This window comes from Rhea pennata, chromosome 14, assembly GCF_028389875.1.
Source record: "Rhea pennata isolate bPtePen1 chromosome 14, bPtePen1.pri, whole genome shotgun sequence".
Classification (NCBI taxonomy): Eukaryota; Metazoa; Chordata; class Aves; order Rheiformes; family Rheidae; genus Rhea; species Rhea pennata.
The window spans coordinates 10031926-10045950 of NC_084676.1; the positions used below are offsets into that span (position 1 = coordinate 10031926).

The 14025-nt window shown below is 69.0% G+C and overlaps 2 protein-coding genes across 3 annotated transcripts; both read left to right on the plus strand.

Annotated features, from left to right (window-relative positions):
- Positions 1-3201: 3201 nt before the first annotated feature.
- SMIM3 (small integral membrane protein 3) lies at positions 3202-5937 on the plus strand. 2 transcript variants are annotated; one of them, XM_062587397.1, is made up of 2 exons: positions 3202-3295; positions 5175-5937. In XM_062587397.1, the coding sequence occupies exon 2, from the start codon at positions 5176-5178 to the stop codon at positions 5359-5361; it is 186 nt and encodes a 61-aa protein (XP_062443381.1). In that variant the 5' UTR covers positions 3202-3295; position 5175; the 3' UTR covers positions 5362-5937. The 2 variants fall into 2 exon arrangements, with proteins under 2 accessions (XP_062443381.1, XP_062443383.1); XM_062587399.1 differs by lacking the exon at positions 3202-3295 and adding an exon at positions 3297-3381.
- A 3967-nt stretch (positions 5938-9904) lies between these two features.
- GPX3 (glutathione peroxidase 3) lies at positions 9905-13661 on the plus strand. The gene is made up of 5 exons (XM_062587224.1): positions 9905-10080; positions 11705-11858; positions 12048-12165; positions 12540-12639; positions 12739-13661. The coding sequence occupies exons 1-5, from the start codon at positions 9994-9996 to the stop codon at positions 12943-12945; spliced, it is 666 nt and encodes a 221-aa protein (XP_062443208.1). The 5' UTR covers positions 9905-9993; the 3' UTR covers positions 12946-13661.
- The last annotated feature ends 364 nt before the right edge of the window (positions 13662-14025 follow it).

A 14025-nucleotide genomic window follows, 5' to 3' on the forward strand; every position in this document is an offset into this window, starting at 1 on the left:
CCCACGTGACCGGCGGCCGCGGCTCCGCCCCGCAGCGCGTGGTCCGCGCGGCCACGTGACGCGGGGGGCGGCGGTTAACGGCCGCGGCGGCGCGCGCGGCCCGCGCAGGCGCTCTGCCGCGCCCCCAGGCCGCCTGCGCGCCGCTTGCGCCGTCCGCCGCGGCTGTGCGCGGCCCGCCGGCCGGCCGCAGCCCTCGCAGGGGCCCCCTGCCGTGGTCGCTGCAGCGTGCGCGGTGGCCGCGCGTCACCAGCGGGCTCCTGGCGGCCTGGCCGCGGTGAGGGATGGCTGTTCCGCTGCTGGCACCTTTTGGTGCCGCCTGTTGCTTGCCCGTCCTCCGGCAGACACCGGTGGTGGGGGATGCAACAGCTGTGTGGGGCTCCGCGCAGGCCGCCACAGGACGCAGCGGTGTCCGTGTGTCCATGCTTTCCTGCAGCCCACAGGCTTGACCCCGTCCTCAGCTAAGCATCTGCCAAAGGGGCTGTGCTGGAGCCAAGAGGAAGGCCTAAGTAATCAGTAACCTGTGGTTTTTGGCAGATCTCACCCTGAAGGCCAAACCTTGGCCCTGTTTGCCAAAAGGTTCAGTCACTTCTGAGAAGATTGGACTCAACAGGCTTGGGCGCGTGGGTGCGCTTAACTGCGTCATCCCCAGAGAGCCCCGCTCCGAGAGCGGAGATGGCGGGACCCAGCAGCTTGCTCTGGGCTTGCTCTGGGGTACTCCGCTTTCCTCCGACGGAGGCCGCGTTTTTCCCATGGTGGCGGCCAGGAGGGAGGGGTTCTCCCTGCCGAGGCCCGGCAGCAGAGCAGCCGTCCCACGCTGTGTCCCAGCGCCGCGGAGGAGGCCGTGCTCTGCCTCCCCCGCCGCGCGGCTTGGCCGCGGGCCGGCTGCTCCCCGCCGTTCGCCTTCTTCCCTTCCCTCTGCAAAGAGGGCACGTGTGCCTGCCTGGCGCCCAGCTCCCCCACGCTCCTTTTCCAGCACCCATTTCTCCCTGCCATGGTGCCCCCCAAGCCTGCTCTGGTGTTCCCTCCCTCCGGCAACTGAGGACGCCCAGCGCTGTGACCATGTCACAGAGACCAGGAACAGCGATCCCACTGGACTACTGCAATTGCTTTTTTTCTGTTTCCTTGCAACTGCAATATTGCTATATTTTCCTAATGTATACACTTGTAATTTCAGTACATTGCTGGATCACTCTGCTAAATCAAAAATCTCCTGTAACGACAAATATCTTCAAAGTAAACTTTTATGTTAAACGTTACACTCTTGGTGTGTGCAGTATCTGAAAGGACCTGGCCAGGGAGTACTGGGTGCTGACACCTCTCCGGCCCCACAAGGTGAGAAACTTTTCTTTCCACCCCAAAGGCAATTTCACTTCAATCTCATCACAGCTGCAGCCAGGATCATGGCAAAACAACACCACCCCAACGGGAGATTTGCAGAAAAAGCTACTGTCTGTGCACGCTGTGCTTTGCCCTGTGCCCGTGGGGCTGAGTTTGTAGCAAGAGATCACCTCATTTTTGCACTTAGAAACTCCGCCGGTGCTCCTTGGCTGCCTGCCCGTGGTGCTGGTCTCCTCGCTGGCTCTGCCGGCCTCGCTACGCCAGCAGCCCGGGCGCTGCCGGACACGCACCTGCTGCGGGGGGAGCGGCGGGGCGGCGTGCCAGGGCGGGCGAGCCCCAGCACGGCCACCACCCTCTGCCCCTCGCCGTGCCCCATCCAGCCCACTGGTGGCCGTGGCTGTCCCCGGCAGAGCCTCTCCTGGCAGCACCCATCCAGGCGGATGCCGGGCTCAGCCCTGCAGCGCGAAACCCCTGGGCCCCACGGCAGCTCCCTTCTCCCTGCCGTTGGCTGGGCACACGTGCCTGCTAAGCGCGGGCTCTGCGGGCGCTTGGTGCTGCACGTCCATCAGCTGCATGCCAGCGCTGGGCTCCCCCTCACGCTCCCCGGGTGCCCTTTGGCAGAGCATGGGGCTTTGCTACTTGGCACCTTAGCAGATTTCCCACCTGAATCCCAAGATTTGGGGTGGGGAAAAGCACTTCCCAGGCCAGGGTCGGCAGGCTCCAGCTTTGCTTCTGCCCCCATGCCCACATCCCCGCTCCTTAGGGGATGCAAAGGCAACAGCGAAATAAAGACTCAGCGCAGCACGAGTTGGTGCTGCTGCACGCTGGGCTCCAGAGCTGACCATGAACAGATGCTACTTTCCTCACCCTTCAGCATCGCCCAGCGGAGCGGAATATCCCCGCGGCGCAGAAGCAGCCCTCCCCGCGGGAGCCCCCGCGGCGGCGCTCGCTGCCGATTCCCCCGTGGAGCAGGCCTGCCCCGAAGCCCTGGGGAGCGCCGGCTGCCGCCTCGCTGCCCCCTCGCTGCCAGCGTTCAGGCGCTGGGATTTCACAGAGCTTCTCGGAGGTCTCGGCGCTCCCTTTCGCCCCCAGGCTCGGAGGCGGGCGGATGCACACGAGCCTCCTCTGTCCGCCAGGCGAGAGCGGTGCTGCGGAGGCGCCTGCACGCAGGGCCCAGGCAGCAGCAGAAAAGCCCTTCATCAAACTGCTGAACATGTCCCCTCGTCTTTGCGTCCCACGGGGCCAGCGGCAACCCCTGAGCCCCCCGGCTCGGCCCGGCCTGCCCCAGGCTGCCCCCACGGCTGGCGCGGAGCCTACCCGGGTTTCATCCTGGCACGAAACTTGGGCTCCTGCCTTTCCTTCCTTCCTTCCTTCCTTCCTTCTTTTCCTACCTTCTTTCTTTCTGTCCTTCCTTTCCTTTCCTTCCTTCCCTTCCTGCCTTCTTTAACTTTCTTTTATTTACTTTCTTCATTTACTTTCTTCCTTTCTCCTTTTGCATTTTCCTTCTCCCTCCCCTTCCTTTTTCCTGGTTCTCCATTCTCCCTTCTCCTCTTTCCATTCCTCCCTTTTCCCTTCCCCTCTTTCCTCTCTCCTTTCTCTGCCCCCCTCTTTTCCCTTCCCCTCTGTCCTTTCTCCCCTTTTCCCTTCCTCCCTCTCCCTTCTCCCCCTCCTCCTCTCCTTTTCCCTTCCTTCCCCCCTTTTTCTCGCCTCCTCCCCTCCCGCAGACCCGCCACGAGCCGCCCCCGCCCCGGGGCCCCGCGGCGCTGCGCGGCCGAGGCGGGGCGGAGCGGGCCGGGGCGGAGCGGGGCGGCGCCGGGGCCGAGGCCGCTGGCCGGCAGCCGCGGCCGGGCCGGGCTGCGCCGCTCCCTCGGGGCTCGCCGCTCGCCGCCGCCGCCGCCGCTCGTCCCCGTTCCGCCGCCGCCGCCGGCCCCCAGCGCCAGAGCGCGTCCGCGCCCAGGTTTCTCGCGGCTCCTCGGCGTTTCCGCGGCGCCCAGCTCCGCTCCCGCATCCCCGCATCCCCGCGGCCGCGCTCCCCGCGCCGAGGCAGGCAGCGCGCAAAGCCCCGCTCCGCACCCCCTGCCCCGCCCTGGGCTCCCTGCGGGGGCCAGCGTGCTGCTCCCCTTCGAGGAGGAAGGGAAAGGGGGAAACGAGGGGAAGAGAGCGCTTTGCGGGGCCGGAGGGGAGCTGCCGCTTGCAGGCCGGCGGGCAGGAGGTGGGGAGAGCTGGGCTGCCTCTCCGAGACCGAGAGAGCGGGCGAACCTTGCTAACTGCGCTGCAAAAACTAAGAGCTGCCCTGGGATTTCTCCAGCTGGGGGGACCAGCCCTAACGCCGACAGGGGCTGGGGAGGGGGCGAGGGTCTCACTCAGGACACGGCAGCCCGTCAGGCTGCGCGCAGCTCCACGTGGCGTCGCTCCCAGCCGCGGCCCTCCCGCCTCCACAGCGTCCGCAGGCACGCGAGACCTGGATTTTGGCTCCTGCTGCCTTCACCTGACGTGTTGGCCAGGCTTTGGCAGGAGGGCAGGTTCCCCCACGACAGCTCCTGGCATCCCTTGGGCTGGGGCTCAGCCGCCGGATGCCGCTGCTGCTTGCTGTCCCCCGGGCCCTGGGGCACGAGAGCTTGCTCGCAGCCCGGCGGTCGCAAACGCTGGCTCTTACAAGCTTCAAAGTGCCTGGAACAGCCTTGTCTGTCTAAGGCTTGGGGCAGAAATCCTGTCGCCTAGGGCTTTGGGACAGCTTTCAATGACCTCAAGGTGCACCAGCACCAGGAAAGGGACAAGCTGCCACCTCTCATCTGCAGCTGAGGCTTCGGCACTGACCCAGGCTGGAATCCAGAAGCTCCAGAGCGTCTTTGCTCTGTTGCCTGGCTCAGCTGGGGTGTCCGCAGGGCTCGTGGTCGCTGCCCACCTGCAGAGAGCAAGGAACTGAGGGCTTCTGTGTGGGGCCAGGAACGGCACGGCCCAGCGCGTGCTCTGCCACAGGCTGCTGCCTGCCCTTGGTCATGTCGCTCCGCTTCTGCAGCCAAACTGCTCAGCTGTGTCTGCAGCTCAGCCAGGCGGTCGCTATTCACGCAGGTTTTTCAGGGCTGCCAGGGCTGCGCTCCCGCTCTCGGCCCAGCACTGCCCGGGCATGGGCTGCATGCTCCTCGCCCGCCCGGCCCCGCCGTGCCGGTGCGGCAGGGGTGGCCGCAGCCGCAGCTGGAACCTGCCTCTGGGCTCGCCCCGAGCAGGCCTGGACCTGCCGGCAGCGGGGGCTGCTCCCGCTCGCGGACGGCCCCCACCCGTCAGCCCCAGGAGCAGGGAAGCGGTGGTTCTCCAAAGAGCTGCCCGAAGCGGCTCTCTGGGGCAGTCTGGACCCCGAGCATCCCTAGGCTGCCCCGGAGGCTCGGGGGCCGTGGCGGTTTGCCTGCTGGGTGACCCGCGCGATGCCCGGCCAGCAGGAGCAGTTAGCAGGGAACGATCCTCCCTTGGCTTTCATCCAGCTGCCTCGAAGCGCGTTGTAAATCCTGGGCCGTCTCACCTGGGCTTTTAACCGCGGTGCGGAGCGGAGGCTGGACACGGCCGTGCTGTGCACCGGTCGAAAGCCTGCGGCAGCGGGACGCCTTCCCGCGGCGAGGCCGGGCCGGGCTGTCGAGAGGTTGCTTCTTCCCTCTCCTGCCCCCCCAGCAGCGGGTTTGAACCCAGCGGGTTGAGCCACCTGGCTCAAGCTCGGTGCCAGGGAAGACCTAGGTGGACTGGGGAAGTGGGTGGTCGAAGGGGAGGAGGAGGAGCGGGGGGGCCCACATGCGGGACTCGGGGGGCCTGCGGGGACCCTCACCCGCTGCGCGTCTCCCCTGCAGGATGGACGTTCCCGTCCCCGCGGGCCCTGCCACCGCCGCCCTCCCCAAGCACATCCTGGACGTCTGGGTCATCGTCCTCATCATCCTGGCCACCATCCTCGTCATGACGGCCTTGGTGCTCTGCCCGGCCACGGCGGTCATCATCTACCGGGTGCGGACTCACCCCACGCGCAACGGGATCGTCTGAGCACTGCGGGCAATGGGGGGCCGCGGCCGGGCCCGGAGCCGTCCGGCGCTGGGACGCCCGCCCCGCACCACGCCTCGGGGGGCTGGCGCCGGGCACGACGGCCGGGCGGCTGGGTCGTCCCCGCTCCGAGCCCCTGCCCGGCTTCGGGGGGCGAGGGGCGAGGGGTGCGAATGCCCGGCGAAGCAATTCCGTTGTAGGAGTCGCGGCTGCCGGGGCGGTGGGGAGCAAGGGCCGGGCCGAGGCGGGTTTGGCTTCTGCCTGTGCATTTAATACCGCACCCAAAGTGTTGGTGAAGAAGCCTGTTTGGCTCGGAAACACGGCTGGCGCCCGCTTTTCTACACAGCGGGGAGCTGCTGGTGCCCTTGGAGAGCGCCGCGGGGCGCCCGGCTCCTCGGCCCCGCGAGGCCGGGGAGCGCAGGCAGCTCCCCCCGGGGCGGGCCGGGCCGGGCCGGGGGGCTCGGGGGTCGCCGCTGGCCCGGCGGGAGGGGAGCGGAACGGAGCGGAGGGGCCGTGCGGGCTGGGGGGCTCCGAGGTCGCCCCGTGCTACGAAATAAAAGGGTTTTATTCTGCTCGCCAGCGCGTGGTGCGGCTGACAGCAGGGACGGAGGCGGGTGGCGGGTACGGGCCCCCGGCTGGGCTCGCCGGCGTAGCTGAGCCGCGGTCGCGAGCGGCCCCGGCCCCGCGCGCGGGCGAAGCCCCCTCCCGTCCCGTCCCGTGTCCGGTCCCGGTGAGTCAGCGCCGGGGCGGTCGCGCGTGGGGAGGTGAGTCAGCCTGGAAACGGCGGGGTGACGCTGGTGGGAAGTCGTCTCCGCGTAAAGGCCGTTTCCTCTGCCGAGGGCGGCCGTGGGCCCCGCTGCGTGGGGGGCCCCGGGGCCGGCTCAGCCCGTCCGCGCGCGCTGGGTTTGCTTTCGGCGGCGAGGTCAGGAGGGGATGGGGGGACGGCAATTCCCAGGGCAGCAGGGACGAGCTGTTCCGGAAACGGCTCCCTCCCTGGGGAGCGCGCGGCCGCGGCCGCCCGAAGCTTCCTGCGCTCGGGAAGCGCTCGTTTCCTCCCCGCAGGGCCGGGCGCGGGCCGCGCGGGGCCCTCACCCGGCCCGGGAGCACGTTCCTGTTTCGAGCTGTGGTATTTCTCTCCCCTGGAGCTGCAGCGCTTGAGGCAAATAACCGGAATTGTTTTTCCTCGGTTCCTGCTCGGCCGCCCTGGCGCCTGGCCGCGGCCGCAGCTGGGCTCGATTACGGCTCGGCGGGGCCGGAGCAGCCCCGGTCCCGCTTCCCCTCCGCGCTGCCCCGCGGCCGTTCCCATCCCAGTCCGCAAAGGCGCGGAGCGGCCCGGGCCGCCCGGCGGCTATTGGCATGTGCGGGGGGCTTAGCTGCAGGAGGGGTAGGGAGGAAGGCACAAAAACTCGAGCGAATCGAGAAGGAAGCGCGGTTGGGGGTGAAGCGTTGCTGAGGAAAAGCAGACCGGGGGTGCACAGCACCCTGCAGAGCTCCTGTCCCGCGGCTCCCACCTCCCTGTGCCTGTTTACTGGGGGGGAACGATGGGGGGGTCTGAGAGTCCCTTTTGTGGTAGGATTTTTCTAGGAAGTTTCAATCCTGTTGCAAATATTTCTCGGAAAGGCATTGCAAATTGCTGAAATGACGAGCTTGCTAACAAAAAACACAAAACAAAGCAGCAGTGGGGGGAACGGCAAGGAAAATCTGGGACATTTTTAAAGCATGACAATTGGGGATTAAATTTAGACTGATTGACACTGCAAAGGTGGAAATTCCTCCTCGGCCCCCCCTTCCAGCACTGAACGAGGTAGGGAGATCTTCCCACGACCCTCGGCGTGGCCACCGGAGCAGCACCAGCGGTCAAAGGCAGCGGCTGCGCGTGCCGTTTCGCGGAAGACGGACGCCTTCCCCGACTCCTCCGGGAGCGGGCGGCCGCAGCGGGGAGGCCGCGACGGGCACGGCGGCGAGCGGCCGTGATTCAGCGTCTGCCTCCAGCAGCGCGCGCAGGTGCCCCGGCGTGTCGGGAAGAGGCTCCCGGCGGGAAGAGGCTCCTGGTGCAAAGCCGCTCGAGCGACATCTGCGTCTCCGGGGAGGCAGAGGGCCGCATGCGAGGCGGCGAAGGTGCTGACGCAGGATGCTGGTTTTCAGCTCATTCTGGAGCAGCGCCAAGAGCCTCGCTCGGCTCGCTGGCAGCATCGCCGCCAGGCAGGGGGGTCGCAGGCACCGCGGCTGGTCGGGAGGCTCGCGGGAAGCCTCGGAAGCAATCTCCCACCCGCCCCGCTAACGCCGACCCCGGCAGCGTGCCGCGGGCTCCCCGGCGGTGCCCTGGCGCCCCGCGGCTGCCGGGCTGCCGAGGGACCCAGCCGGCGGGGTGGGATGCCAACCGCGGGCTCCTCAGCCCCAAAGCTCCTCGGAAACCGCGAGCTGAGTTTGGCTTCGGGAGCCAAACGGCCGCCCACCTCCAGGCCCCCGTGTCTGACAGCCGAGGCTGGGAGCGGTCGTTTCATAAAGGCAGAGAAAAACCTCCCGCAGGTCTGAGCCCTCGCTGCCGCGAACCGGGGCCCTCGGTATCGTGCCGGTCTCTCCGCGCTCGCAGATGCTCGGGCCCCGCGGGCGCCACGCTCACGTCCCCGGCGCCCGGGACGCCAGGCGGGCGGCGAGGAGCCGGCCCCAACGTGGTGGCGGTGGAAGCGGCTGCAGAGGCGGCCTTGCCGCAGGAGCCGCTAGCACAGGACCCGGAGCCAGGCCTCGTGGCCCAAAGTAGAGACCACGGGCTCCCAAACCGCCCTCTGCCACCCAGGCGGCAGCGTGGCCTCCAGGACCGCACTGCAAACACGCGCCACCTCCCCGCTCCGTGGCAGTGGCGTGGGGGAGCGGGGGGCTGGTGCCCTGCTCCGCAGAAACGCCGGGGCGAGGGGGGGCTCTGAGGGCTGCGGCTGCACCCAGGGGGCCCCAGACGCTGCCAGGGCGCCCGACGGGGTGGCAGCGCTTCTCCCCGACGGCCCGGGAGCCGTCCCGGCCAGCCTGCGCTGTCGCTGCGCCGACGGCACCGCTGGCCTGCGCGGCTCGCTGCACCGACGAAACGCGAGGGGTGGCCGGGGAAGCGGGCTCAAGCCGGCAGCCACGGCGTTTGCCAGGAACGGATCCCGCGGCGGCGGCGCGCAGGGGGCCCCTCTCTCCTGCCAGAGCTTGTTTTGCTTTCGCCTCCCGTCCCACACCTAGAACAAAAGTTCAGAGGTGGCCGGCGGTGACGCGGGGCCAGCGCCGCGCGCCCGCCGGGCTGGAGCACAGCACGCCGCCGTGCGCCGCCGCCTCCTGGCTCAGCCCTCTCCCCGGCGCAGATCCGCGCTGCAGGCGCGGCCCGCCGCGGCTCGGGACTGCCGTGCCGTGCTGCCAGGGCGCCGAGCCCCGCTCTGCCCCGGCCCCCGCGAGGTTCCTCCCTGCGGCGCACGGCGCACGGCGAGCGGCACAGGTGGCTCTGACCTCGGCTCCTGCCGGCTGCCGGCTGCATCCCGGCGGCGGCGGTGGCTGGAGCCCTGGCCAAGGGGAGCGGCGCGAGCTGGCTGGGGAGCGCGGGCGCCCGGCCAGGCGCACGCGGCGGCCGGCAGCCTGCGGGAGCCGCTGCGGCCGAGGCCGGCAGCACCCCGGGGCGCTCGGCCGCGCTGCCTGCGTGGCACGAAAAGCCTTGGTCCGGCCGAGGGCTTTCTGGCGAACCCCGCTCCCGCGTTGGCATCAGCGGTCAGGCTCGGAGCGCTGCCCGGAGCCGGCCCCGTGCACGCTCCTGGCTCCCCCGGGGCTCGGCTGCTCCCCACCTCCGGCTCCCTCCCTGCCCGTGCCCCGGGCAGGCGCCCACCCGTACCACAGCCCCCCGCTGCTTAATCCTGCTGGCTGACCGTCTGGAGGGATTGCAGGGAATTTGCACCTCGGCGGAGATGTTTCCCTTGGAGCCAGCCCAGCGTGAATGTTTTGATTTCCCGGGCATGCAAGCCGGGGCCTTGGGAACGGCCACCCCAAGGGAGGCCGAGGGCCAAGAAACTGCGGTCCTTGCCCTCGGCTGCCGGCCCGGTGCCTCTCCGGAGCCCCTCCGGGGGCTCCCGCAGCGCCGGAGCCGAGTGCACGGGGGGGCTCGAGTGCCACCGGCACCAGGAGAGGGCCAGGGCGATGCCGGGCCGAGCCACCGCGGGGGCCGGGGACACCCCGGCGAGATGCCCCGGAGCCGGCCGGGACCGCGCCGGGGTGGCGGGAGGAGGCGGACGTGGCGGGGGGGGGTGCGGCAGGGCTGGCTGCCAGCGGCGTGGCGGGGCGGCAGCTCCCCTTCGCTGCGGCCCGTTATCCCGGGAGCAGGGAGGCGGCCGCGGGGGCAGGCGCCGCTTCCCGGGAGCCTCGCACTTCCCGGGTGCCTCCCGGCCGGCACGCTCGGAGGGGCCGGCGCGGCGGGCCCCCGCCGCCGGGTCCGGCATGCCGCGGCCGCGCCAGGGCCCACACGGTTAACAGCACGGCCCCAGTCCCTGCCTCCCGGCGATTGGCTCCACGCTCAGCCCAGCCGATATTTCTCGCTGCCGCCGGGCTCGGAGCTGGCAGAAGGCGGTGGCGGGGGAAGCTCCTCCGAGCCGCTCGCGCCCCGCACCCAGCCCGGCCATGGGGGGCTGGCCCCACGGCGCCTGGGTTTTGCCCCTGGTCCTGGCCGGGCTCGTCCAGCCGGGTCGGAGCCAGGAGCGGGAGAAGGTAAGAGGAGGGGGGGCTGCGGCGGCGGGCGCCAGCGCGGCCAGCCGCGCTGCCGGGGCCGCCGGCGCCGAGGAGCAGCCCCTGCCCGCGCCTCGACGGCTGGCTCCCTGCACGCCCCGGCCCCGCTCGCCCGGACCGGCGGCACCTCTGAGCCGGTTCCCGCAAAGGGGGGGATTGCTGTCCCGGCACAGGGGGAAGAGCCTCGTGCCCCCCCCACGGCGGCCGACCCCTCGTTCTCGCTGGGGCAGGGCGCCCGGCTCCTGTTCACCACGCGGCGTCGGGGGGGGGGAGAGCTTGGGGGTGCTGGAGCTGCCCCGTTCCCATGGCCCCCTCACGTGCCCTGCTGCGCCCGACCCCAGCTTGCCCGCCGGGACCAGGCTGAGCGGGGTGCCGGGGTGTCCGTGACCCGGCTGCCGGACACCCTCCCGGCTCAGCCCGGGCAGAGCCCTGCAGCCAGCCCGGGTCGGCGCTGGTGCAGGCTGAGCTCCCCGGCAGAGCCCCCGCGGTCTTATCTCCTGCCAGCTCCCAAAATAGACCCTCTGGGGTACTTGGGTGATGCCCAGGTCCTCCGATGGGCAGAGCAGAGGGCTCCCTCGGTTAACCCCCGCACCGCTGCAGGCAGACGCTGCTTTGCCCCAGCGCACAGGTCTCATCCAGCCCCGATTCCTCCCTCGCCTGGGCCTGGCTTGGCTGCGACACCCGGGGGTGCTGCCGGGCTCCGGGACAGCGGGCACCACTCCCGAGCACGCTGTCCAGAGGCAAACCCCGGCCCCGTGCCGGGGGGAGCCCAGTGAGAGCCCGTTTACAGGTGACGCAGGCCACCGAGGGCTGGACTGGGGCCGGTCGCTGCGCCGGAGGGTCGCAGCGCCGTGCACGGCGCGATGCAGCGCGCCCGGCCCGGCTGCAGGGCCGCCACGGCCCCCGCGCCCTCCTGCAGCCCGCAGGGAGCCCGGGGCCGCTTTGCTCTCCGTGTTTACGTGCTCAGGCTGTTTTCTGGCCTCTCGCCTTCCTGCGTTCCTGCAATCCCTGCTCGGCAGCCGCGTAAACACTTCTGCAGCTGCCGCGCGGGGGCCTGGGCGGCGCCGGCGGCCACCCCCTTGGCGGAGCGCACCCGCACCTCCCCGAGCCCGCGGCCCGCGCGGTGACCTCAGCGGGCTGGAGCCCTGCCGCCGCTCGCCGCGTTCGGGGTGCAGAAAGCGCCCGCGAGCGCTGGCGTTGCGGCCCCGGCCGGGGCGTTGCTGCCGCAGCGGCCCCGGCTCGCCGCGCGGGGAGGAGCGCGCAGCCTGCCTGCGCCTGCCTCGCTGCTCCTGCACGGCGGGCAGCTCCGGGGAAAAGGCAGAGACCGTGGGGGGAGGAAAGGGCAGGAGCTGCGGGAAAACGGGAGAGTGGGTGCAGGGCGAGGTGGGAGCGAGAGGCAGGGACAGACCCCGTGTCTCCTTCGGAGGGGAGGGGAGGACTGCACGGGGCACCCCCAAGCCGGCCCCGGTTCCCCCTTCGCTGCTGCCAGCCTCAGTGCTGTGGCTCGGCCCTCCCGGGGGCCGGGGCAGCGAGGGGGGGGGCAGCGCGGCGGGTGGCCGGCGGCCCCCGAGCCGGCCCCCCGGGACGCTCCTTGGGCGCTTTGCAGGTGAAATGCTACAGCTCAGTGCAGGGCACCATCTACGACTACGGGGCCCTCACCATCGACGGGGAGGAGTACATCCCCTTCAAGAAGTACGCAGGCAAGATGGTGCTCTTCGTCAACGTGGCCACGTACTGAGGGCTCACGCTGCAGTACCTTGGTAAGGCGGCGGACGCGTCCGCGAGCCCGCCGCGCTGCACGGCCCCCGCGGCTTCCCGCGCTGGGTCCCGCGGGGCGGGGAGGGTGGAGGGCACGGCGGGGCGAGGCGGCCCCCAGCCAGCCGGGATGCGCCGCTGGCACTGCTCACAGCAGCCTGGCTGACCGCAGCCCCGGCTCTGCTTGCACGCAGAACTGAATGCACTACAAAACGAACTGGGGCCGTATGGGCTGGTCGTCCTGGGCTTCCCCTCCAACCAATTCGGAAAGCAAGAACCCGGCCAGAATTCGGAGATCCTCCCTGCGCTGAAGTGAGTACCACAGCTCCGGGGCAGGCCGGGAGGGAGCGGAAAGGCTGCGGCCAGCGTCGAAAAACAGGAAAGCGCTGGTGCTGGCTGTGAGCCCACCGTGACGCTGGCTGGTCCCTGTGGAGGGCAGCACAGGCCCAGCAGAGAGGCCAAGGGAACCAGTCCTCGTGTCCCATCTGGCCAAGGCCACCACAAAAGCCCCCTTCCACACCAGGGCCACAATTCGCAGACACATACGGTTGCTTGCAGCTCACCAGGGTCACGGGCAGCCTAGGGCAGTGGTTTCCTTCCGCTGCCACCTCTGTGTGGCATGGAGACAAGACTTGTCCTCTGCATGACAGCTCACTGATGCAACATGGCGGCCTCTCTCCTCGCAGGTATGTCCGGCCTGGAGGCGGCTTTGTCCCAAATTTCCAGCTCTTCCAGAAAGGGGATGTGAATGGAGTCAAGGAGCAGAAGGTCTACACGTTCCTGAAGGTTTGTGCCCATGGCCAGACCCCAAGGGATAGACAGTGCTGAGCGGGCAGGTGCTGATTTTTGGGCATTGGGGGGCACTGACACTCATGCTCATTGCAGAACGCCTGTCCACCAGCGGCAGAGGAGTTTGGGAACTCCAAAAACCTCTTCTGGGAGCCCCTGAGGAACCACGACGTCAAGTGGAACTTTGAGAAGTTCCTGGTGGGTCCTGATGGGGTGCCTGTGATGCGCTGGTACCACCGGACCAACATTGGTGTTGTGAAGAACGACATCATCAACTACATGAGGCAGCAGCAGGCTCAGTAGAGGAGGCGGCCGCCGGCGCGGGGTGGGGGTAGGCTGCTCCCCCGCCACCCACACCCACTGAGAATTGGCTCCCGATTGGCTGCTACAAAGGTTGCTCCCCCTACGCAATGCAGTAAAAGCCAGCACCTGGCTCCATTTCAGACCAGTTTCATAGTAAAATCACACAGGAGCAGCCCGTTGCAGCAAGCCAAGCACTGGGTACCTACCTATTGCCCCATCACCACCCTGGCCTCTGGCAGCTGGGGGTGGATGCTCATGCTGCAGTGGGTGACAGGGACCTCAGCAAGGGGAGAGAAACATTTCCCGATAACACCACGTCCATCTCCACCCGCAATGGCAACGTGTCCTCCAGGCCAAAAGCTTGCCCCCCAAAATCCTGCCTCCATGTCCCCTAGCTCTCTGGGACAAGTGCTCTTGTGCTCTCCCAGCTTCGGGCACGCCTCTCCCGGCATGTCCATGGGCATGGGGGCCAGCTGCCTCAAGCACGGAAGACCACATCTCCATGAAGGCCAGGTCTGAAAGCCCCCACCATAGGGTGGACCTAGCCTGAGCCTGCCCATGTACAGAGCAGCTCTTCCAGTGCATTCAAGCTGCCCTGTGGTTCCTGGTGCAGAGATGTGCTCCTCTTCTCCCCTGGAGGCAGCCAGCCCCCTCACGCTCCGGAAGCATTGACCTGTCGCTGTAGAAACACCAAATAAAGGCTCTGCAAAGGTGTAGCCCTGGTTCCTCATGAGGAGGGGAGGGCAGAGGGGTGACAGCCAGTAGAGATGCATGCACGTGTGACTGACTGCCGCTGGGTGCTCCTGCTCTAGGTCATGTCACACCAGGCAGGTCGGGCTCCAGGCATGGTGACAAGAGCTGTGTAGGCAGCAGTCACATACTCCAGCATCGCCTCAGGCCAGGAGTTTCCTAAAGAGGCCCCAGCAGCACTCACGCCTTTTGAAACAAGTTACGTGTGACCTGCTCATTCAATTCCTGCCCCTACCTCGGCAGCATGCAGCCACGGCCTCCCTCCCACACGACCACGAGGTGCTGCAGGTGCAGTGGTAAGTGGCACGTCCGGCGCATGGAGCCACACGA